The sequence below is a fragment of the Triticum aestivum genome, chromosome 7A, assembly GCF_018294505.1.
Source record: "Triticum aestivum cultivar Chinese Spring chromosome 7A, IWGSC CS RefSeq v2.1, whole genome shotgun sequence".
Classification (NCBI taxonomy): domain Eukaryota; kingdom Viridiplantae; phylum Streptophyta; class Magnoliopsida; order Poales; family Poaceae; genus Triticum; species Triticum aestivum.
Genome location: NC_057812.1, coordinates 622683367 through 622708734, shown reverse-complemented (window position 1 = coordinate 622708734; position 25368 = coordinate 622683367). Strand labels below are relative to the sequence as shown.

The window sequence follows — 25368 nt, the reverse complement described above, 5'->3', positions numbered from 1 at the left end:
TATTCCTTCATCCATCGTGATCTCACCTAAAACTTGAAAACTTCAATCACACAAAACTCAACCAACCTTCATGAGATCCGTTATTATAACAAAGAAAATCACCACTCTAAGTACTATTGCAAACCCATTCATATTTTATTTTTGCATTATATATATATATATAATTTTCCAACTTTACCATGGCTCATACCCCGATACAAACCATAGGTTCATCAAAATAAGCAACAACGCAAAGAAAATAGAATTTGTTAAACACAGAACAATCTGAAGTAATCTAAAAACTTCGTATAATTCTGTAACTCAAAACATTCCGAAACATTAGGACAACATAGACAATTTGTATATCAATCTTGTGTAAAAATTATAGAATTTTGTCACGCTTCTGTGATTTATGAAAATTATTTTACTAGGCGCAAAAGTTTCTGTTTTTCAACTAGATCAAATCAACTATCACCCAACATGATTCCAAAGGCTTTACATGTGCGGGCGTACGTGGGTGCGCGGCATCACGTCGACGCCGTCGCCCTCTCCGTCGCCACCACCACCTCCTCGCATGACAGAGGAGGGGGAGGCCCGGCTCCTTCAACGTCTCATGGAAGACTCCATGAACACGCACGATGAGCGCCAATGGGAGGGCCTGGAGACCATGATTGCCCTCTCTGCGGCCGGCGACGTGGCCGTGCCGGAGCTGGAGATGATGGACGTCAAGGAGGAGGTCAGGGAGGAGGTGCTGGAGGAGCAGCCTGTCGCCGCGTTCCACCCGGGCCTGGTGGGCCAGCGGTGGAGCTGGTCGTGCACGGCCGTGGACATGGCCGACGACGTGGGGGCCATGAAGGGGGGGTGAAGAATAACTATTCCTCACCCAGAATGACGAATAGCGCGACCCTATATATATTTTGGGTGAGGAATAGTTATTCTTCACCCCCCTTCATTTTACCATCAATGCACCGTAATTTTACGTTCCGTAAGTTTTGTCTTATTTCCGACGCAAAAAGAGACCGTAAGAAAATATATAATCGCCGTAAAAAATATTTTATGTTATGTAAAATTACAAACGTAAAAATATAGTCTAAAATACACATAAACTGCAAATTTTCTTGTCTTACGACCTATATTTTTATTTTCTTATGTCAAATTTTACGTAGTGAATCAATAGAAATGTAACTATTTGAATTCCAAATGTAATTTAATTATGAAATGATCGTAAGATTATCTCGGTTGAAGAATAACTTATTTTACACCCTGGATGATGAATAGTAACACTATATATATGGGATCGGGTGGACTAGTGTGGGCCGGATCCGACGTGACGGACGCACCCGGTCATGCCTGGCCCACCCCATATCCGCCCTATGTTTGGGCTGAATATGTGAGGTGCCGGTCAGCCCGGGTGCTTGAGACCGGTTTGAGGCGTCTATCTGCGTCAGATTTTTTTGACGTGTCAGTGACCGGGCGTCTGCCCGGAAGTTTGAGGGGCATTTGAGGTGTCTGGCTGTAGATGCTTGTAACAGAACTTTGTAGAGAACTGCTGCTTTATTTTCCGCTTTAGTTTTAGTTGGATGCTGGGATATTGTAAGACTGGAGAATGGTTTCATTAAATGAAATCAAAGGGGGCAAGCCTCTCTTTTGCTCGAAAACACACACACACATAGTACCACTGTACTAGTAATACTTATTTAAAGCAAAGAAGCGTAACTGCACCTGTACGGCCATACCCGGCGCGATCAGAGGAAGCAAACTTGACCTGGATCAATTCTTTTCGGCGATTCTTCCAAAATCGCGCCTCTTTCCATCTTCTCTCAGAATCGTCGCTCTATATTTTTTTTACAATCCTATTTAGTTAAGGTCTAATTAGTTAGGATTGTAAAAAACATATGGAGTGGTGATTCTAAGAGAAGCTGAGGAAGGGGGCGATTCTGGTAGAATCGCCCAAAAGAACTGGTCCAGAAGCAGTGACCGTCCTGCTCCTACTCCTACTCCTACTCCTACTCCTACTCCTGCCGCGTACGAGTACATACTGTGCTGCAGGACTATAGCCTGTAGGAGTGCATCGTTCGATCAATGGGGTCACGAACACCAATGTGTACGATATACGGTACACTCCTATCTGCACCCTAGAGAGAGAGAGAGGGGGAGAGAGAGAGAGAGAGAGAGAGAGAGAGCGAGAAGGAATTGCGCGCGAACGGCACTGACGAGACGGGTCGATGGGAGGGAGAGTGGGCGCGTCCGCGAGACAAGGGAAGGGGAGAGCAGCCGAGCTAAGTAGCTAGCTTGCCATGATGATGATGCAACGGCGGACTGACGGCCGGACGGGCGACGGATCGACGGATCTCACCGGTGAGCACGCGAACGGCAGGAGGCCGGTCAAACCGAGCGCACGCGGCGGGGCGGCATGCCATGCCAATGCCATGCCGCACCGGTGGTCGACGCGCGGGGCGGGGATACGGGCATGGCATGCCGGCGCTTGGCTGCACGCCTGCGCCCAGCGGTGAACGTACGCACCCCTAGCCCTTAGCTAGCTCCGTGGCCACCACGGCCCCGGCGGCACGTCGCTGTCGCGCCATCGGGGGAGGGAGTGAAGGCTCATCAATGTGGTTGGAATGGGGCTGTACCTGTACGTGCAGCTGCGCGCGCGCGCGCCCTCTCCCTCCCTCCCTCCATGTTTAGAAGCTGCGAGAAAATAAATCCCATCGTAGGACCATTGCCGCGCTCTGTTTTGGCAGGGAACTTGTTAGATTACCATCGAGTTATTGCTTGTGGTTGTGGCGCTCTTGTGGGTGCCAGTGGTGGTCACCACGCGCGGCGCTGTTAAAACTCGGAGCGAGCCCGGCTCCTCGGACCCTTTGAATAGTCCCGTTGCTGGTCAGCTGCCTGCGTGCGCCTCCCTCCCCCCCTCCCCCTCTGCCTCCAACAACAGAGCTCCCCAACAACCAGACTCAGAGAGAGCGCACGTACGTGCCGCTCCTACGTGCGTGCCACCCGCTGAGCTCGGCGCCCATGAGGAGGCGGCGCTGGGCGCGCGCCGCCGCCCTATGCCTCGCCATTGCCGTCCTGCTGCAGCTCGCCGCCGTCCACTGCGCGGGCGCCTCGGCCAGGACGCCGGCCTTCTCCACGCGCGCGCGCGGAAGCGCTGCGCAGAGGTGGCCCTCGACGCCCGTGCACCACGCCGTGCCCAAGCCCAGTCCAAGAGCCGGCGCCCGCGCGGTCGCCTTCGACGCCACCGCCACCTCCGCAGCCGCCCGGTGCAAGAGCAAGGTCAAGACCAGCGCGGCGTGGAAGCGGAAGCCGACCGCCGGCGGCCGCGACGACGCCGCGTGCGACGACGACGACAAGCGGCGCATCCCGACGGGCCCCAACCCTCTCCACAACAGGTGATCGCGCGTCCGCCGTAACTAAGTAGCAGCCAAGCGAAGGCCGGGGGCAGAGCTGCAAATGCAAGAAGCAAGGAGGAGCAGAGCAGACACTCCGGCGCCGGCGGCGAGCTGCTGCGGAACCGGAGCGCCAGTCAGAATTTCCCGCTCCCGAGCGGGTCCTTCTGCCCGGTGCCCATCAGCATCAGCATCAGCATCCTCTGTCCATCATGGGACAGATATCTACTCCTATTAGTTAGCCATAGTTAGCAAGCGCTTGATTTTTGGTTTGACGTCGACGATCTTGTCCGCTTCTCGCTTGTTTGCGCTCTTGTCCGCGAGTACTTGGGTGTATATTCCGCCTAGCCGGTGTCCTTTTGTTCCACCATCAGAAACAAGAATTGTTCTCTCGCTCAACTCGCCCTTGGCCTCCATGGCTCCTTCCGCGGGGGGTCTTTGTTCCGACCCTCGGACCGGGAAGATTCTTCCGTTCATCGCATCCGAGTTGGCTTGGAGCCCTCAGCCATCACATGACATGATCGTGCTTGTGGAGCCTGAAAGATTTCATGCGCATCTCTCTCTGTACGTGCACGTAGAAAGCTGCGGGCCTTTCACATACGTGTGGGTAGGCCGGCCCTGCACCATCATGGCAGAATCACAACGGCTGGCTTTGGTCCAATCCTGGCCGAAAAATAGTTCTTGTGACCACATCTTACTACTCAACAACACAGTTTCTTATTGGCTCCCATGATTACTACTGGTACTAGCCACTCGGAGACGGCACTGTTCCAGCCATGAACAGCCATAGCTTTCTTCGAATGAGCAGTGCGTAGTATCATTGGAATCATTATCAATGCTCCTGAACCGCTCTGCCCGTCCAGCGCTCTTAATCAGCACAGGCATTCGGTGCTCGGATTGAAGGCAAGCCCCATGCCGACTCCAAAACGTACCACCGTAATGTAATTTCGTAGTACAAGATAAAGAGGGGAGGGCCACCGGATGTGCATCTTCGGGAGATACGGCCCCAGGGGAGAAAGGAAAGCAGGCAGCGGCAGTACGCTCTCTCTGTGCGTGCGTGTGAGAGTGAGTGATTGCTCGTCTTGCTCGGCTCCAAGGCGCAATGAGAGCTTCACGGATTATTCTTGGCCCAGAGGCCGCTTCCGGGTGTGGACCGGGTGTGGGAAGTTCAGGCAAGCAAAGATGCGGCAGTGCCACCAGAGTACCTGGGCGTCGTGCCATGGTAATCATCGAAAATAACATTGATGCAACATTGTGATGTACTATGTGAAACATCGGTAACGTACGGTGGAAACACATGTAATGTGCTCCAGAGGAACAAAGAATAAGTGGCCGGTGCCACAGAGGAGCGGTTGGGCAAATCTAGAGACTAGAGTTATATTTACCACCAGAAGAGTAGAGTACATTCCAGGGGAGGATAATTGGCATTGAAGGGAGGCTCGGTATAGCCTTGATGAACTAGAAGCGTTGGTGACTTGCCACGCAAGAGGTAAATTTTTGCCCCGACAAAAGGAGAAGAAGCACTGGTCATTTGCACCTTTCGTATGAGGAGGAACGGCCTTTGATCCAGTTCGAGGTTGGCGGCACTCCAAGGATCGCCTTTGAGGAACACCAGGAGGCCACCAAAAGACGCATAAATCTCCCTGGAAAAGGATAGCGGGCAGAGTACAATCGTTAGAGCAGTTGCACTGGTGAATTGTTCAGATCAGCTGCAGTCAGATATACACCATAGGCATTGTGAGAAAATGTAAATAACAATCCCAGCACTTATATGACTCAAAAACGAGAAAATACCATCAACACACTATCAATACATTTTTAGCATCTTGCAAATATTTAAGCGGTTTTCTACTAAGTACAAACTACTATAAAAGGAATATCAAATATGTAAAACCAAACCCTTCAATCAGCCATTCACCAGTTTTTTGTTTTGTTTTGAGGGGTAGCCATTCAGCAGATGGAACCTTGTTCTTTGTACGAGTCACACCAAGATCCTCACATGGGAACAGCCCATGGCATTATTTCATTTGGAATAGCATTCAGTTCCAGTGAAAGCGGCCCATGCCCCCTCCGCCACTAACCCATACTCCCTCCGTTCGGAATTACTTGTCTCGGATATGGATGTATCTAAAACTAAAATACGTCTAGATACATCCATTTCTGCGACAAGTAATTCCGAACGGAGGGAGTACTTGTCAATGACAATGGAGCTTCTTATCTTTAGAGACTTGAACCATGTATATACAGCAAGTTATTCATAACACCCAAATTAAGAAATCTCAAAACCCGCCTGTTATCTTGGACCATGTATGTACATCATGTTACTCAGTAACACTCACATTAAGCAATTTCAACGCCTTCCCACGGCACCTCTGCCCCCCACCACCACCCCAGCCACAAAAGATTATGTAGACATGCATTAGGTGCTGGGATTAAGGACTGTCAAGCTCAAGGGAAAACAAGAGAATCACTATGTACTCTCAGACTCATCTACTTCAGCAACATGTTACAGAACAAAAGCTTCATAAGCTATATGAAGATCAGGAATCAACCTCACACGAAATCATATATATTGCACGCAATATATCGCATAATTAAATCCTGCTACATTAAAAAAATCACTAATCTAAAGTTAAGAGATCATACACTTTAGTAGCTTGACCACTGGAACTGTCCTCTGAAATCTTGTAAAGCTTTTCATGCATGACATAGTCATACTTGTCAGCAAGGGTTTTCCTACCAGCCTGAAAGAAGGAAAGAAATGAATACAATGTGAGCTTCCTGCACAAAGTATCATCAGGCCCTAAACACGTGCCCTCCATGAAGGCACGTCCATCTGAAAATAACAACAATTAATCGTAACACATAATGGATCAGGTTGACATCGGTAGCGACATCTAATTCCATCTACATATCGAACTACTCGCATCTAGCCTCGCTGCGATTAACTGCACACGAATATGGAAAGGAAAACGCAGTTCAATAAACATCTGAATCAACGAGGTTGTGTAAGTGTAGCTATGATTTGAACACCCCAGGATCTAAATATTTACATAGTGCACTGTAAAATGGCTAGACATAAATTATTACCAAGTCTTGCTAACAGCACTCAAAGAATCAACATACATGAGCGGCACGGTTCGGCAGAGTAAAGCGCGGCCTAGTAGAACAAAATTCATCAGGTGGAACAGCCAGAGAGAATCACCTCTGTCTAACTTATTCCCATCAGGATCGATCCTGGTCATAATGAAGATATCCTCAAAGAGATGCCCAGCCATTTTTCCTGTCCAAGAGGGAGAGCAAGAACTTAAATCTTGCACAGTGCTAAAGTAAAAAAGAATTGCTAGCAGCTCACAGCAATCCTTGTATCCTACCGACTGGTCCTAAAAATAATCCAAACAAGTGCCTCTTAATTCATGTTTTCCAAGAAAAAAATCTTCCAAATGTGGCGCGGCCCAGCTCCCCCAAACGCCACAAATAACCGAGCGTCTGAGGTTCAAGGATATCAAGTCCATGACTAATATTTAGTTTTCACATGGTTCCTTTCTGAAGAATAAATGGAATCAGTTGTGCTTAGAAAACAAGAGGGGAAATCAGAGGTGGATTAGGGTTTACCAAGCAAAGTGGGATGTCCAACGGGGAAGGGGGCAAAGGAGAGGACCTGTCGGCAGAGAGCTGGCCTCCGTCTCCGCGGCGGTCGCCGGCAGGGGAAAGGCGGCTCGGTGGCGAGCCGGCGGTGGAGGCTTTGGTTGCAGCCACTGGGCCTTAGCCTTTTCTAGAGCCTCAGTGGGCCTTAGTCTATGCCCACGACCACAACAGCCCATACAGACCCCACAGCCTCAGCCTCACATCCGAACCCCCTGCCGACGGCCGTCCCCTCCGAGGTCCGATCTCCGTGCGGTGCTGCCGGGCGTATGGCCGTGGCCGCCGGCACACTCACAGTTTCGCGCAAGAGCCACAAGGACATCAGGGCCATCGGAGATTCAGCAAACCTGTAAAGCCTTTTTGACTTCAGTTTTCTCCCTCTTTTCGACCTACTGGTCATGACACCACAATCACACCATGCATCGGTTAATCTGATTGAATCGCTCGTTGGCAGCTGCAGCTGGGCAATGACTAGCAGAGCAGGTGAGCAGCGGGCAGCAAGGAGCACTGGACCAACGTAGCAAGGTAATTCTTCGGGCATTTGAATCTGTAAATTGTTAGTAGTACTAGCTTTGTCTGAAACTCTGAATGCACCGGTGGGTGAATGGCCAAGTTTAAACTGTGAAAATTGGAAAATGCATTAGCTGTGAACAATGAAGCATTTTCTGTCTAATGTAAACATTGTAGGTGTCGAAAAAGAAGGAAGGTGGTTGAAATATTTATCGTGAAACACGAAAAATTGTAACTCCGCATGCCCACACCAAAAAATTGCTCCTCCCCTAAATAAATCAAAGAAACATCACACAACAACACAGTATTATTCAGATGGAAAATAAACGGAGATCCTAGCTTCCAGTATTATCGTTGTCCACCGCAAAAAATGAATACATGTGCCTGCCTGGATTGAGTGTATACAGTTCCATCAATGACTGACTTTCAGTCCACCCAATGGAGTCAATGGAGTGGTACCTGCTTGGATTGAGTGGCCGCAATCTAAGACTTGATTTTAGTCCATTGCTCAAGGTCAATGGAGTCAGTGCCCCATTTCATGGGTTAGAATGTTTCTGTCCATTGAGTGGCCGCAATCTAAGACTTGATTTTAGTCCATTGCTTCTTCCCCGATTAGTTATGCTCGTTCCTTCGCACAAGAAAATTTGCTTTTGAGAGAATCTAAAGTTGGGACTCCTGTTATGGTAGAAATTAGTATGTTAATTACAGAATACAGATGTTGTGGATCTGTTTGATAAAAGCAAAAGCAGATACAACCTTACCTATATCCGCCAAAATGGTTTTATCTAAGCACATGGTTAATATTGGAGTATCATGCTTCTTTTGTGTGGCCTTAATGTAAACCCTATCATGCTTCCTTTTTGTATTGTATTATAGAGGAAACTTCTTGTCCTAATAAGAGAAATGGAGAAACTTCCTCCGTAAGTACCAGTACAGTACAGTGCATGGGCCCATTAGTGATTTTGACATCTTCCATGTCCTCCTATAATAGAGCCCATCAGCTGTGGTATTCTATGCCAGTTACTTCTCCACAAATTCTCCCACACCTCACTTGCTGAGCAAGGTGTCGAGCGAATTACCCAGTTCAACACCATGCTTGTTTTGCTCATACTTGCCATGCTAGGGATGGCTGAAGCACGAGCATCGGCAGTTGTGAGAAGCTTTGATGGGAGCACCACCCAGCCTCTGAACCGCCTGATCCGTCGGTTGGACGCCGGCATGGGTTCTTCAAATTTGACTCTCAGCTGTGCCAATAGATGCGGTCACTTGACCTTCAGCTACCCATTCGGCATAGGAGCTGGTTGCTTTAGGAATCCTGAATTCAGTCTCATTTGCAACCACACCACCAATCCCCCTAAACTCTTCTTGCACGATGGTAGTAGTACAAGTACAACCCAGGTTGTGGGCGATATTTACCCCAGTGGCATGTCAGTCAACTTCTGGGGCAAGCACTTGCAGTTCAGCTCTTTTTTTGTCAACTTCTCCAAAACCATCCCCATGAAATCTGGTCTCGATGCCTACAACATGTCATGGACTCCAGGGAAAACTTTTAGCCTTCTCAGTACAATGTCCCTTTCTGTCATTGCTTGCGACTTGGATGTGTACTTGGTGCATAAAGACCTTGGTAACCGTGAGTTGATTTGCAAGGTATCCTGCCCCAGCATAGAAATTGCGGAGCAAGTTTATAGGCAGGACCGACATGGCCCTGGGTCGTGTTCTTTTACATATTCTGCATTAACAGTCCGCACCCTCGAGTTTCAATTTGTTCCCCACAAGACAAGTAAGATAAAAACACAATCTAGACTCAACATCTTGTGGGATACAATCGACATAACTATTAATATCTTAATCATATGGAGTATCCTCGACCAAACGAGCTGCTCCAGGAGCATGGAGGATAGCAACTATGCATGTGTCAGCCACCACAGCGAATGCACGGTTCCTCTTGCCGATAAAGGTTATATCTGCCGGTGCATCAGTGGTTATGAAGGCAATCCATATATCTCCGGTGGCTGCTCAGCTGTCCATGGTAATAATCTCCTCCATCATACCTTATCTTTTGAAGTTCCTTTTGGATTTGTTTTTAACAAAAAAATATGTAGTTCTATGAAACTAACTCCACGATAATCAAAGAAACAATATCAACTATTTGTTAAAATTAATATCTACTATCTCACTAAGTACCCCCTCTATTTTGAAATATAAGGCTTCTTCGGTCTCTCTGTATGACAAGGCCTTGACCAACAATTGCTTTAATATGTGGTATATGTGACATGGAATTGATGTCACCCGATTCATTTAAAAAGTATTTACTTATGTTTGTGGTTTTTTATAACATAAACCACAAATTAACTGACAACTATTGGTGAAATAACTCGTCTTAACAAATAAAAAATACACACTATATATTGAAATGGAGGAATTACTGAGTAATCTTAGGAACATGTCTAGTCCAACTTAAGCAGCATTATTTTGAAGTCATGTACACGTTTTGCTTTTCACCTGTGACACTACTGGGACTCCATTTTCTCTACTACTCCCTCCGTCTCAAAATTCTTGTCTTAGATTTGTCTAGATACGGATGTATCTAACGCTAAAACGTAACTAGATACATCCGTATTTAGACAAATTTAAGACAAGAATTTTAAAACAGAGGGAGTACTATACTACACAATTTTTTGAATTCGGACTAGCTATCCAGCAAGATTCATGAGCAACTGTGAGCCATTGATTTGTTCTAGAAGATGAATATCCACCGTTTATCAGTACCACACCCAAGTGATCTAACGGTTCATGTTTCCTGGATTTGCTCTGTACAAACACATGCCAACATGACTCCACGATCTTTCTGGAACACTCACGGCACCGAATGCTACCACACACCACACGTGCTGGTGCAACTTAAAGTCTGCTATTTTGGATCTTCTGTGGCTATTTTGAACTTCATTGCTCAATGACGGGAGGTCTGGAATATCTAGCAAACAACGACTCACTGAAGAACTAACATTTGTCAAATCGATGGGTGAACATATACTCCCTTCGTCTTAAAATATAAGACATTAAGCTTTTACAAATCAAAGCACTCGACGTCGTTTGTATCCACCGAATTCCAAATGCAGCACCTTGACAATCCTTTCTCAAAATCCAACAAATTAAATGATGAAGTCACTTTTTCAAAAAAAAAAAAGAAGTGAAAAACACGTGCATAGCACGTGCCTTCTACTAGTAGCATTTAGAGGTTCATCTCAGTAAACAATATTTTTTATTTTGTGCTAGGTTAGCAGCTTAACATGACCAATTGACAAACACACTGCGCATGTAGTTCTCTGGTTGCCACACATTCATTTGCATTTGAAGTTCAAATCTAATTTGATCGCATTAGCAAAGAAGATAAAGGATGGCAATCATAAGATCAACAAATATGTGAAAAAGGGAGAATCATTAATATTAATTTCACAAAAATACATGCATATTATTAAAAACAAGAAGAAAATCTGTGTTTTAAATTATTTACTTAAATTTGTAATTACGCTTATTGTTGGGCCCCACTGGTCATATGATTGCTACTTCCATCTCTATAGTAGCAATGAAAACTATTGGATGTATAATGGTAATATTTCAAATACATATATTGCTACTTAGTTTCTTTCAGTATTTCTAATTTGGACAAATGTATGTATAATAAATGCTATTTAAAAACCTCTGCTACTTTTGTGTTCATCTGAATTGGCCAATGCAGACGCACAGGCTGATGATCAATAAAACTAATCTTAGAGTGTTTGTGAGTGAACCGAGATGTGTGGCATGTGGTGTTGAGAACAAGAGCGACTTATGAGTTTTTCTATGTATTTTTATCCCACTTGAAAGATGAGTATTATTCTATGCCTTGAATTGTTATGTATATTTAAGTATAATACGGCTGTGATTGAGTTAATGTACAAGCACCATTATGTGCTAGAAATATTAAACTTGCCTTGGTGGGATGTCATTTAAATTCTTAAGATTCACTTTAGTCTCATTAATCTACCGAGCTACCAGCATTTTCATCTGATTGCGTGTTGGTGATTTTTAATCTTATCACCACAACTACAAGTATAAACTACTCCCTTAATTCCTAAATATAAGTCTTTTTAAAGATTCCAATATGAACTACATAAGGAGTAAAATGAGTGAATCTACACTGTAAACTACGTCTATATACATCCGTATGTAGTCCACATTGAAATCTCTAAAAAGACTTATATTTAGGAACGGAGGGAGTGTAAACTAGTCCTATTGAGGAGTTGGGCCATTTAATAAAAATAGCTAGAAAAGGATAAAAATATCATTATTCCACCATAACTTTTACAGTTATACAGTGCTATGTTGATAAATGACTTCCATATTTGAGCACATTATCTTGCTTCTTTAGCTAATCTGATGAATTTGAATATCTTTTGAGAAATAGAGTATAATTCAAGACCACTTAAGGTGAATTGTTCTCGACGGTGTGGAAATATAAGTGTCCCATTTCCTTTTGGCATAGAAGAAGGTTGTTCTGCGAGGAAAACTTTTAAGCTCAACTGCTCAGATACTACACCGCCCGTTCTCTGGCATAATAATGGCTTCGTTGAAGTGACATACATAAATGTCAATGAGGGGCTCCTGGGAATCAAATATGAGTTGAGTGTTGGAGACGAGTCATTTAACATTATGCTACAATCTTCAGAAGCTGATGAACCGAACCTGTATGTCAATCCTCTGGAATCAGCCTCTGTGCAGTGGGCTGTCGCTAATCTTACATGCCAAGAGGCGGAAAAAAACACCTCTGGATATGCGTGCGTTAGTGTCCATAGCTTCTGCCTGGGTGTCATCAGCTCCATGGAAGGTTATGTTGGATACAGGTGTGCATGCTTGCGCGGTTTTGAAGGAAATCCATACATCCCAGATGGTTGTGAAGGTACTCCCCTTCTCTTTATCTTTACAACTGTAGTTTATTATTTGTACAAATGTTATGTATCTCCTGACAGATATATGGTTACAGATATTGATGAGTGCAAACGGACACCAGGACTTTGCAAAGGGAATTGCCGGAACACTATCGGAAACTACACCTGCACCAAGTGCCCTGATCATACAGAGTATGATATAACAAAAATGCAGTGCACTCCAGTAAGAAAGCAAAATTTCTACTTAGGTGAGCCCATCTCTACTGTATGTTCTGTTCATCCCCTCAAAAGATACTCGGGATATAATGAGGATTGATGGATCAGTTTCGTTATGTAGGTATTGTGATTGGGTTAAGCAGTGGCCTTGGCATGCTACTTTTCGGCTTAACTACGATATTTCTCGTTCAAAGATGGAAAAGAGACGTCCAGAAGAAACTAAGAAGGAAGTATTTCCGAAGGAACAATGGCCTTCTCTTGGAACAATTGATATCAGGGGATGAAAATGCGAGCGAGAGGAAAAATATTTTCTCCTTTGAAGAGCTTAAAAGGGCAACAAATAACTTTGATCCTGCACGTATCCTTGGACGTGGAGGGCATGGCACAGTCTACAAAGGGATCTTATCAAACCAGCATGTGATTGAGATCAGCGATTTTATCAATGAGGTTGCAATTCTCTCTCAGATAAATCACCGGAATATCGTGAAACTTTTCGGGTGCTGTCTTGAAACTGAGGTCCCCTTACTAGTGTACGACTTCATTCCCAATGGTTCATTGTTTGAAAGTCTTCATCATGATTCTAGCAACATGGTTTCTTTGACCTGGAATGACTGCCTACGGATCGCATCAGAAGCTGCGGGTGCTCTATGTTATCTCCACTCTGCAGCCTCAATATCAATCTTCCATCGTGATGTGAAGTCCTCTAATATACTCCTAGACACAAACAATGCAGCAAAGGTTTCGGATTTCGGTGCTTCAAGAATTGTCCCCATTGATCAAACTCATGTTGCTACAAATGTTCAGGGCACATTCGGTTATTTTGATCCAGAATACTACCAGACTGGGCAGCTAAATGAGAAGAGTGATGTTTACAGTTTTGGTGTGGTACTCCTAGAACTTCTTATCAGGAAAAAACCTGTTTTTACAGCTGAGTCGGGAATGGACGAGAGCTTGTGTAACTACTTCCTCTTGGAGATCAGGTCGAGGCAACCCAAAGAAATAGTGGCGGCACAAGTTCTTGAAGAAGCGAGCGAGGAGGAGATCAACGGGGTTGCTTCTCTTGCGGAAAAGTGCTTGAGGCTAAAAGGTGAGGAAAGGCCTACAATGAAGGAAGTCGAGACAACATTGCAGCAACTACGAATGAATCGTACAAATTCATCTCAAGTTTATCCAGCCGTTGAGTATGAGATGCAAGGCCACCAGTCCATGGCCATGAACCTAGCCGGGAGAACTTACAATGTAACATCTCAGCGCAGCCAAAACGCATGCTATAGCTTGGAGCAGGAGTTCCTCGCATCCGCTAGCCTGCCCCGCTAGATATGCTTGTCAGCTCTCTAGTGTTTTTGCCATGGTTGTTCTTTCTAAGCTGAGACAAAAATTGTATTTTGCAGCACCGTCTTAGATCACCTTATCTTGTAAGGCCCTACATGCAATCCTCTTCTTCACAAAATGTATTATGCAGTACCATCTTTTTCTGTTTGAGCATACAGTTCCATCTTACTTGATGAATGATGGATTTACTCAACAAACTTGGTGTTTCATCCTTGATATATTGCACTCTATCAACACACATCCCTTGCTGAAATGATATTCCCATATTGAACTGGAGCCATTCCTGCTATAAGTATATTTCTCCTTTTTTTTAAGTAACCAGCTAGAGTGCTGCATATTCTTTTTATTCTTTGAATTTCTAAGTGTTTTGCATCTTCCTTTAGTCAAAGGTTACATACGATGTATCCCTAAAAAAAAGGTTACATAAGGTGTAGGGTGTCATGTCTGGCTCTGCTGTATCAAGGTTTTTTTTTTCTAGAATGAAGGTGCTTTCAGCTCTTCAATCTTCATAAATCGAAGCATCCCTGAGGTGTACAGAGCCCATTGGAATATATGAGGTTTAAGTTCCATAATGGAAACTTATCATAATTTGGAGAAGTTCAGTCTAAAACTCTTGGATTTGTACACATATTACTGACATGCTCACATTGCCTTGAACTTATGGCGTTTGTTTTCTTCCTTCGATGAAGCTGTCACACCGGCATCATCAGGACCTGATGCGGTGGACGTGTGATTCGGTGGGCCCCGCTGCCTACTGGCACGGACCCACCTGTAAGGCGAGTTGCCAAGTGTTGCCTGGCTATATAGCCAGCTGGAGCGAGTAGGTGTGCGTGTGTAGAAATTATGTCAAGTCTCTGAACCTCTCACCTAATCTGTACCTCCTCCCTTGGAAAGAAATCCCCCTTCTCCAAGTCTCGATCTCACCCCCCTTGCCCTCTCCGATCCCTTGCAAGGATGAGCTCGTGACATTTGGTAATCAGAGCTAGGTTTCGCCGCTCCCCCCAATTTTTTTTTCTTCGCTACCACTCATACCCTCTCGATCGAGCCGTAACATCCACCGCTGCGGGTGCGGTCTTGCTCCGGCGAGATCCGCGCGAAAGCCCCAGCGGGGTTGGCCTGATTTGGAGCGAGTGCGACGGCGCCGCCCAGCAAACCTTCTGCTCAGTCTCGTCACATCATCACTGCCATGACGGAATCCACGGGAGAGCTCAAGACCATGCTGCAGGCGCTCCTGAAGCGCTTCGACGAGACCACGCTTGCGAGCGACAAGCAGCGCGAGGCCCAGATCGCGTTCAACACGCAAGTCTCCGCGGATCTGGCGCACATCCGCAAGCAACTGGATCTCACCCAAGCTGACGTCGACGAGGTTCGCCAGCAGCAGCGCGACCTCCCGCCTTCGCCGCCCGCAGCGGAGCGCCACCCACCGCACACCGCCGACCACCACGACGGCGACACCCAGGCCTCTGCGGTGACGCCGCTGGAGCACGCCCGTGGATCTCGGCCTCAAGGTCCAGCCGTCCGCCTCGCCAACAACGGCCCTCCCCTGTTACCCACTCGGCACACCATGCCGTACGGGGGCGTGGGGCAGTCCGCCGCGTTCATGGCGGGCCGCGAGGCGCACATCGGGCAGCGCGAGGAGTACACGGTCAAGCCGCCGAAGCACAACTTCCCACACTTCGACGGCGACGCGCCAAGCCTCTGGATCGACCGCTGCATCACCTATTTCGACCTGTACCATGTTCCTCTGCACAGCTGGGTGACCACGGCCTCGCTCTACATCGACGGCCACGCCACGCGCTGGTACCAGGCGTACTGGCAGACACATCGCTCGCCGACGTGGGAAGAGTTCGCCGTGGCCGTCATCAGCGAATTCGCTCCAGACGAATTTGAGATGGAGATGCACAAGTTGCTGCACCTTCGCCAAACCAGCACCGTCGCCGAGTACTGGACGGCGTTCGAGACCCACATGTACCACCTGCTCGCCCTGGATGCGACGCTCAACCCCAAGTTGTTCGTCACACAGTTCCTGCTGGGTCTGCGCGACGATCTGCGGGCTGCGGTTCGCCTCCAAGAGCCGTCAAGCATCACACGCGCGGCAGTGTTGGCTCGGATCGTGGAAGAAGAGGCCGGCACGCAACGTGCTCGACCACGGATCATTCCGGCAGGGCGACCTCCACCACCACCACCACTGCCGCTTCCGGCCCGCGCGGTGGGTGCGCCCCGGCCGGGAGGTGCGGCGGCTCCCAACGACGACCTCGCGCGCGAATGACAACTGCGTGAGCATCGCCGCGCCAACGGACTCTGCTTCAAATGCGGCGATCGCTACTCACGCGACCATCGATGCAAGCTGGCCACACAACTGCTCACGATCCAAGTTGGCGACTATGGGAAAGTGCTTACTGACGACGTGGTGCACGCCCTGGACTTGCTCGACGCCCCGGTGGAGCAGGATCCCGCGCCCGAGTGCTGCGTGCTCTCCACCCATGCGGTCGCCGATACCGAGTCGCCGCGCACCATCCGTCTGCGCGCACTCGTCGGCAATCAAGTCATGTTGCTTCTGGTGGACTCGGGGAGCACGCACAGCTTCGTCTCCAAGGCGTTCGCCGAGCGCGTGCACGCTCCAACCGTTTCAATGCCCGCAGTGGAGGTTCGCGTGGCCAACGGCGAGAGCATGACCTGTAACAGCATGGTACAAGGCCTGAACCGGTGGATTCAGGGCCACACCTTCACCACTGATATGCGGCAACTGGAGTTGGGTGCGTACGACGGCGTGCTCGGTATGGACTGGCTGGAGCAGTTCAGCCCGATGAGTTGCCACTGGCTCGACAAGACGCTGACCTTCGAGCACCACGGCGCCATGATCACCCTACAAGGTGTTCGATCGAAGCAGCACGAGCGGGTGGAGGAAATCGAACCAGACCAATTGCGCAAATGGCAAGCCGGCAACGACATTTGGTACATGGCCGTGCTGGATTTGCCCCGCTCACCTGAGCCGCAGGCGACCAAAATCCCACCAAGTGTGCAGAGCGTCTTGACGGACTTCGCTGATGTGTTCGCTGAACCCAAGGGCCTGCCTCCTCACCGTCGCTATGATCATGCTATCACCCTGGTGGACGACGCACGCCCCGCGAACTCGCGGCCGTACCGTTACTCGCCCTTGTAGAAGGACGAGATCGAGCGCCAAGTTCAAGAGATGCTTCAGTCAGGTGTCATTGAACACAGTATGAGCCCGTTCGCCGCGCCCGTGCTGCTCGTCAAGAAGAAGGACGGCACCTGGCACTTTTGCGTCGACTATCGCCGGCTCAACGACGCTACGGTCAAGAACAAGTTTCCCCTGCCCATAGTGGACGAACTGCTCGATGAGCTGGCTGGAGCAGCATTCTTCTCCAAGCTGGACCTCCGCGCTGGCTACCACCAGATACGCATGCGCGCGGGCGACGAAGAGAAGACGCCGTTCAAAACGCACCATGGCCATTTCCACTTCAAGGTCATGCCATTCGGGCTGACGAACATGCTGGCCACGTTCCAGTGCCTGATGAACGCAATCTTCGCCAAGTACGTGCGCAAGTTCATAATTATCTTCTTAGATGACATCTTGATCTTCAGTGAAACGCTGGAGGAGCACCTGGAACATCTTCGTCTCGTTCTCGCTCTTCTTCGCGAGCACCAGTTGTACACCAAGGAGTCCAAGTGCTCGTTCGCGCAAGACAGCATCTCCTACCTCGACCATATCATTTCCAAGGACGGCGTCGCCACGGACCCTGAGAAGACGGAAGCTATGGTGGCATGGCCGACACCAACAACTGCCACCGAGCTGCGCGGCTTCCTCGGCCTCACCGGCTACTACCGCAAGTTTATTGCACACTACGGCATCATTGCCAAGCCGCTCACAAGCCTACTGACCAAGAAGGGCTTCAAGTGGACCGAGAAGGCACAAGTGGCGTTCGATCTCCTCAAGCGCGCCATGGTGACCGCGCCAATGCTCGTGCTCCCTGATTTTGTGAGACCGTTCGCGATTGAGACGGACGCGTGCGACACCGGTGTCGGCGCGGTGCTGGCACAGGACGGACACCCGGTGGCGTTTCTCAGCAAGGCCATGGGAGTGCGCAATCAGAAGCTGATGGCGTACGAGAAGGAGTTCCTCGCCGTCATGATGGCCGTCGAGAAATGGCGCGCATATCTGCAACGGGGCCCCTTCACCATCGTCACCGATCACAAGAGTCTCTGCAACTTGCAAGATCAGCAGCTCACCACTGATTTGCAACGCAAGGCCATGGCCAAGCTGGTGGGCTTGCAGTTCCAGTTCCGCTACAGATGCGGCAACGACAATGGAGCCGCGGACGCTCTCTCTCGTGTGGGCGCGACCCTGAACCTCGACGCGCTCTCCATCTGCCAGCCGGCATGGGTGCAAGAGGTGGCCAACTCCTACGCCACGGACGCCGACGCACAGGATCGTCTGGCGCGCCTTGCGATCCACAGTCCCGATGACGACGGCTACCAGCTCTACAAAGGGCTCATCCGCAAGCAGGAGCGCTTGTGGATCGGCAAGAACACGGCTCTCCGCACCAAGATCATCAGCGCTTTGCACGACAGCGCGCTGGGTGGCCACTCTGGCGCGACGGCCACCTACCAGCGCATCAAGAAGCTCTTCGTCTGGGACAGATTGAAGACCGACATCTCCGACTATGTGCGGCAGTGCTCCTTGTGCCAGCATGCCAAACACGAGCAGTCCAAGCCGGCGGGCACGCTCGCGCCCCTGCCAGTGCCAACTGCTCCCTGGCGCGACCTCACCATGGATTTTGTGGAAGGGTTACCATCATCAGAGGGCTTCGATTCAATCATGGTAGTCGTGGATCGGCTGACCAAATCTGCGCACTTCATTCCGCTTCGGCACTCGTTCAAGGCTCCTCAGGTCGCCAAGGTCTTCTGGGATCATATCGTCAAGCTGCACGGCATCCCCAGCTCCATCGTCTCCGACCGTGACCGCGTCTTCACCAGCGCGCTCTGGTGCGAACTCTTCGCCAGCGCGGGCACCAAGTTACTCTTCTCCATGGCTTACCACCCCCAAACGGACGGCCAGAGCAAACGCGTCAACCAGTGCATGGAGATGTACTTGCGTTGCGCCGTGCACGACTCTCCCAGGCAATGGCGCCGCTGGCTGCCTACAGCGGAATTCTGGTACAACTCGTCATTCCACTCCTCGATCAAGTGCACCCCCTTCAAAGCTCTGTATGCCGTTGAACCCAACCTGGGCGCCATGACACTTTGGGACGACAAGACGGTGCCCATCATCGACGGCGAGCCCTGGGACTGGGGCCTGCACACGGCATGACCACGCGAACAAATTCTTCGCGCCCAACATCGCTTCAAGAAACAGGCGGACAAGCATCGCTCCGAGCGCTCCTTCGAGGTGGGCGACAAGGTTCTTCTCAAACTCTAGCCCTACGCGCAGTCTTCGGTGGCGAACAGATCGTGCGCCAAGTTGGCATACAAGTTCTTCGGGCCATTTGTGGTGCTGGACAGAATCGGCAAGCTGGCGTACAAACTGGAGCTGCCAGCGGACAGCAGAATCCACCCCGTCTTCCACGTCTCTCAGCTCAAGCCGTTCACTCCCAACTACACACCGGTCTTCTCCGAGCTGCCCCGACCGCCCGACCTCGCCGGCCACGACAACGAACCAGTGGAGATTGTCGAGTGCCGCATGGTCAAGCAGGGCGCAAGTGCTCTGGTGCAAGTCAAGGTGCGCTGGCGCAGTGGCGAGGCAGCAACTACTTGGGCGGACTACGATACCCTCCGCCGCCGTTTCCCTCAAGCAGCAGCCTGGGACGCGCCAGCGGCTGGCGATGACGACGTTCCTGAAGATGGCGCTCGTTCTGAAGAAGAGGGGAATGTCACACCGGCATCATCAGGACCTGATGCGGTGGACGTGTGATTCGGTGGGCCCCGCTGCCTACTGGCACGGACCCACCTATAAGGCGAGTTGCCAAGTGTTGCCTGGCTATATAGCCAGCTGGAGCGAGTAGGTGTGCGTGTGTGGAAATTATGTCAAGTCTCTAAACCTCTCACCTAATCTGTACCTCCACCCTTGGAAAGAAATCCCCCTTCTCCAAGTCTCGATCTCATCCCCCTTTCCCTCTCCGATCCCTTGCAAGGATGAGCTCGTGACAGAAGCACCAGCTCCAGAGCTAGAGTTTTCCCGGGACGATAAATACCAGCTGTATTCGTAAAAAAAAAGGGACTAAGAGATGAACATTGCAATGTTACACCTATATGTGGAACTGCAATTTTCACCTCTGCCTCCGAACTTTTATTGCAAGTGTACAGAAAGGAACAGAAGAATTGTACATGGACACACTTGATTGCTACAAGATGAAAGCGGACGATTCCTTGAAGTAAATGTAGAATCTTAATTCTGTTTTTGTAGTGAGGGAGTAATCCAAAGTCCAATGTTGAACAAACACCATACGTTCAAGGAGATCCTGCTGCCTTTACGGGCTAAAATATATTTTCAATAAAAATGCATTTGTTAAAATCAATATCCCTTTTGATTCGTATATCATTAGAAACTGGGCTATGTTAGAACCCTACTGTTTTGTACATGAAGTTTGAAGAAGCCTTCTTTGGTTACCAAACTGAGTAATTAGTGTTCTTTCAACGGGAATGTGTTTCGAATTTCAGGCATCTTGATATCTATGCGCATACGAAATATGAACGGTGCAGCGATATTTCACGCTGACACCAACAGCTCTGTATATCACACATGCACAACAAAACACACTTCGGGGCAACTCTTGTTACAATAACTGAAGAAAAAAATGCCTTGTTCACAGACCGGGCGAATTCAAGAGTGACACATCATGTATCTTCAAGCAAAATTAGCTATGCAAGTCTGCTTGTTGTAATTAACTTGTCGAATTAAAATAGATTAAGATGCAAATAAGAGCACGGGCACATGCAGGAACACTCTTCGTCATGCAGAAACATGGTGCTTAACTAGTCAACTCCAGCACAGATGAGCAATACGTAGTCAAGTACATATCCATACAGTGCAACAACCAAACAGCAAATTGAACTACAAATTAACTGGCAAAAGCTAGAGTAAGCACCGATTGCAACCCTAAACGCCTCCTACAATGTTTTAAAACAGAAGGATGAAACTAACTGCAGAAGCTTCAGCATGACTGTCACCATGAAAAAGCACCTTTTTTCAGCTGCCTAAGTCTGTTGGAAGTGATAGTTTCCGAGAAGAAGCTGGTAGAGCAGCAAGCTGTAGTTGCCCCATCGATGATCACTGGCCATCGGAATAGAACATGCTTGGGTACACCCAGAAGGCCTGAAGCTGGCCGTACCAGTTTCTCTTGTACACAAGATCAGGGTCGGTGGAAGGATCCCACGCAGCATCTGCCGCATCACCAAAGCCATGTACGCTCCAAGGCTGAGAGTAATGGGCGTAGTACAGGCGGTTGCTCGTCCCTCCCCACTTCTCTGGGCTCAAGCAAGAAAACGGCGGGCTCCTCACATCACCCCCTACAAAGAGTGCCGAGTTGTCCAGCTTCTTCACCTCCACCCATTTTGCAGGTCTTGTCGACATATCAAGGCGGTAGGGTTTATACAAGACTGGTGCTCCAAATGATAGGCTCACATAATGGTCAACCATGAGAAGCATATCACCGCAAACCACCAGCCATGGTCTTAGATATGGGCACTCAGTCATGCCGTCCCACCACTTGGTAGTTATCTCCTGCAGGCCAAGCTGGGGGGCTAACTTCAGAAAGTAGATCCTCTGAGAATAATCCATGGCAATGAACTGGCCATTGAATTCCACAATCTGATCTATCCGTGCATCAGAAAGCTTGATTTCAGACCAAGAGTCGCTTCCAACCGGCCAATCAAACAGGGAGGATCGGGTGCTGACAAGGAGATGGCAGTTGGGTGATGCAAGGGGAGACATGGAGGTGAAACCTCAGCACCAGTGAACACATCAACAATAAGACAATTTCCTCGGCGGCAGCAGATGAGTTGCCCATATGAAGAACCAGCAAAGCGCATCCTCTGAAAAGTTTCTTGAGGAATCTGGCAGCGAAGGGCTATGTTCTGGTTGGCTAGATCAATGACCTTACATGTGCGTAGCTTGTGACGACCATTGCTAGAAGGTAGATGAGGGGCTTGGACACGGACATTGGGCCGGACGAGGAGAGGCGGGAGTTTGGTGCAGAATGTCGACTTGGATGGGTATGAAGAGAAGGCGGCACGCCAAGAACGACAGGTGCTAGCAAACGCAATAAGGTCGAGAAAGGATCCCAACAGAGGAACAATGGAGTGAAGCAGATTATCTGGGAGGTCAGCCCAGTCTTGGTGCCCCGTCACTACTGGAGCATCGGAATAGAACATGCTTGGATATACCCAGAAGGCCTGCAGCTGGCCGTACCAGTTTCTCTTGTACACAAGATCAGGGTCGGTGGAAGGATCCCACACAGCATCTGCCGCGTCACCTAATCCATGTACGCTCCAAGGCTGAGAGTAATGGGCGTAGTACAGGCAGTTGCTCCTCCCTCCCCACTTCTCTGGGGTCAAGCAAGAAAACGGCGGGCTCCTCACATCACCCCCTACAAAGAGTGCCCAATTGTCTAGCTTCTTCACCTCCACCCATTTTGCAGGTCTGGTCGACATATCAAGGTGGTAGGGTTTATACAAGACTGGTGCTCCAAATGATAAGCTCATGTAATGGTCAACCATGAGAAGCATATCACCGCAGACCACCAGCCATGGTCTTAGATATGGGCATTCAGTCATGTCATCCCACCACTCGGTTGTTATCTCCTGCAGGCCAAGCTGGGGGGCTAACTTCAGAATGTAGATCCTCTGAGAATAATCCATGGCGATGAACTGACCATTGAACTCCACAATCTGATCTACCCGTGCATCAGAAAGCTTGAGTTCAGACCGAGAGTCACTTCCAACCGGCCAATCAAACAGGGAGGATCGTGTGCTGACAAGGAGATGGCAGTTGGGTGATGCAAGGGAAGCTGTCAGAGTGCCGCCAAAGTAGAACTCCTGCTCACAGTCACCACTGAATGGGAGAGATGGAAGTGAAACCTCGGCACCAGTGAACACATCAACAACAAGGCAATTTCCTCGGCGGCAGCAGATGAGATGCCCATAGGAAGAGCCAGCAAAACGCATCCTCTGAAAAGTTTCTTGAGGAATCTGGCAGCGGAGGGCTCTGTTCTGGTTGGCCAGATCAATGACCTTACATGTGCGTAGCTTGTGACGACCATTGCTGGAAGGGAGATGAGGGGCATCGACACAGAGATTGGGTCGGACGAGGAAAGGTGGGAGTTTGGTGCAGATGGTCGATTTGGATGGGTACGAAGAGAAGGCAGCACGCCAAGAACCACAGGTGCTAGCAAACGCTATAAGGTCGAGGAAAGATCCCAACAGAGGAACAATGGAGTGAAGCAGTTTATCTGGGAGGTCAGCCCAACCTTGGTGCCCCAACACTCCTGGGGGAGTAGAGACAGATGGGTCAGGCAATTTGCTCGGGCTTTGCATGATGGCAAACTCTCTGCAAAACACAACAAATTCAAGGCAGAAAGGTTAGAAAGATTATTAGTCCAGTAACAAATGAAAAAAGGCAGACAGCATGCTTGGACCATAGGTAAGCAATTAAGAACGTGTTGTTCTCCAGATCTTGTATATCCCTTAAATGTCAAGAAAGTCGACACTTACAAATAAGCAGCAAGTCGATCGATTTATTTTGTAAGATGGTTATATGACAGGGCTAAGATGACAGCATGCACAGATAAGAATTTTATTTTGGAAAGCCACCCTGTAGTTAAAACTTTTCGTGACAGTGAAAACCATCTGCATCTTCAGATCATGATACTGAAATGGTGACAGACGCTATGACATTTCGCTTGGCTGTAAACACTGAATAAAACAGCTGCAGTTATAGCTCTATAAATAACAATGTGCTACCAATACCGACTGTCAGGACATGTACAGTACGGATACTCTGGAATTTCATGGGTTCTTCTGCTTGGGTACTTTTTGTACTCCTTTCCATTTGCAAATCACATATTGGGGTACGACGAACACTCGACCTAATTTTCTTCTCAAAACCAACAAACCAATTATACTATCCGTACATGCACATCCCATCTAGGGTTCCAAGGCTCAGTAGTATCCTTTACGGCGAAATCGAGTGAAAAATCTAAACCTACGACAGCGGCGACGCGATTCGAGTTCTTCCCTTTCCACGAGAACGATTGATTGCACAGTTGCACGACGGAGTAGACAAACAACGCGTACACGAGAGATGAACGAGGGAAAAGGCGACGAGAAACTGGGCTTCAGGTGAAGAGGAGCGGGAGGACGGGGAGAGTGCATACCTTGAGGAGGATGCAGGCGAAGGCGACGGCGACGTGGTGGGGCTGATGCCGGCCGGCGGCTGGCGGCGTCGCCGCAGGCGGCTCGCTTTCCGTCCCATTCGCTTCCAGAGCCGCCCGAGCAGCGCGAGTGCTCCTAGCTGACGCTCGCGTGCGTCAACAGGAGGAGGTTTCGCGCAGGGCATGCATCGAATTGGGCCGGCCCATTCGGTGGCTTCACTGCGGGCTGCAACTAAATTAGCAAAAAAGATACTCAGTCGAGGAATCGAACACGCGACCAACGATAGACTGCACGTCTTCTTCACCAATTGAGCTCACCAATACTCCTGATTAATTCGGTGCGAGAATATTTAACAAATAAGCGCAGAGACGGATAAAAAAAATTCAACCATTGAACATCTTTTTAATATACAATGAACAATTTTAAATATATAATGAAAGTTTTCTAAATAGGCACTGAACATTTGTGTGATATAGGCATTGAACATTTGTGTGATATACACTGAACATTTTTTAAGTATACATTGAATATTTTATTAATATGTCGTGAATATTTTGTTAAATGTATGATGAACATTTTTGTAATACACGATGAACATTTTCGGAATGCATAGTGAACTTTTCATAATGTATGGAGAACCATTTTTAATATACGATGAACATTGTCGTAATAGGAGGTGAACTTTTTATATAACACACAGTAAAGAGAAGAAGAAATAAAAATAAAAGTCAAAGGAAAAGCCGAAAGGAAAACGAACCAAAAAAATCAGAACAAAACCACTGAAAAACCGGACAAACATTGAAAAAAACGAAAGCAAAAAAACACAGAAAAAAAACGCAGGAAACAGCGAAGGAAGCTGTGGCTGACGGAAAAAACGCGAAGCCCTACATGGGCCGGCCAGACAGGCGGCTCCCCTCAGCGAAAGCGCGACCTTTTGACGCTAACGAGCGTCAAATAGGTTCTGCCGAGCAGCGATCCTC

General features: G+C 48.6%; 2 protein-coding genes and 2 pseudogenes across 2 annotated transcripts; 2 read left to right on the top strand and 2 right to left on the bottom strand.

Moving 5' to 3' along the window:
- The first annotated feature begins 2723 nt into the window (after window positions 1-2723).
- LOC123148726 (uncharacterized) lies at window positions 2724-3767 on the top strand. Its single transcript, XM_044568217.1, has one exon. It carries the CDS (start codon window positions 2998-3000, stop codon window positions 3373-3375), a length of 378 nt encoding a protein of 125 aa, XP_044424152.1. The 5' UTR covers window positions 2724-2997; the 3' UTR covers window positions 3376-3767.
- An 827-nt stretch (window positions 3768-4594) lies between these two features.
- On the bottom strand, window positions 4595-7350 carry LOC123148725 (DNA-directed RNA polymerases II, IV and V subunit 8B-like; annotated as a pseudogene).
- Window positions 7351-8399: 1049 nt separating this feature from the next.
- Window positions 8400-14314, top strand: LOC123148724 (wall-associated receptor kinase 1). Its single transcript, XM_044568216.1, has 4 exons — window positions 8400-9552; window positions 11971-12462; window positions 12547-12699; window positions 12789-14314. Exons 1-4 carry the CDS (start codon window positions 8616-8618, stop codon window positions 13982-13984), a joined length of 2778 nt encoding a protein of 925 aa, XP_044424151.1. The 5' UTR covers window positions 8400-8615; the 3' UTR covers window positions 13985-14314.
- A 6658-nt stretch (window positions 14315-20972) lies between these two features.
- Window positions 20973-24579, bottom strand: LOC123153337 (uncharacterized; annotated as a pseudogene).
- Between the last annotated feature and the right edge of the window lie 789 nt (window positions 24580-25368).

What these genes read in the sequence shown, in the direction of transcription:
- LOC123148726 (XM_044568217.1), top strand. Translation starts at nt 2,998, where the DNA reads ATGAGGAGGCGGCGCTGGGCGCGCGCCGCCGCCCTATGCCTCGCCATT.
- LOC123148724 (XM_044568216.1), top strand. Translation starts at nt 8,616, where the DNA reads ATGCTTGTTTTGCTCATACTTGCCATGCTAGGGATGGCTGAAGCACGA. An exon ending in TGGCTGCTCAGCTGTCCATG is followed by an intron (nt 9,553 to 11,970) that starts GTAATAATCTCC and finishes TTTGAGAAATAG; the next exon opens with AGTATAATTCAAGACCACTT. An exon ending in CATCCCAGATGGTTGTGAAG is followed by an intron (nt 12,463 to 12,546) that starts GTACTCCCCTTC and finishes ATATGGTTACAG; the next exon opens with ATATTGATGAGTGCAAACGG.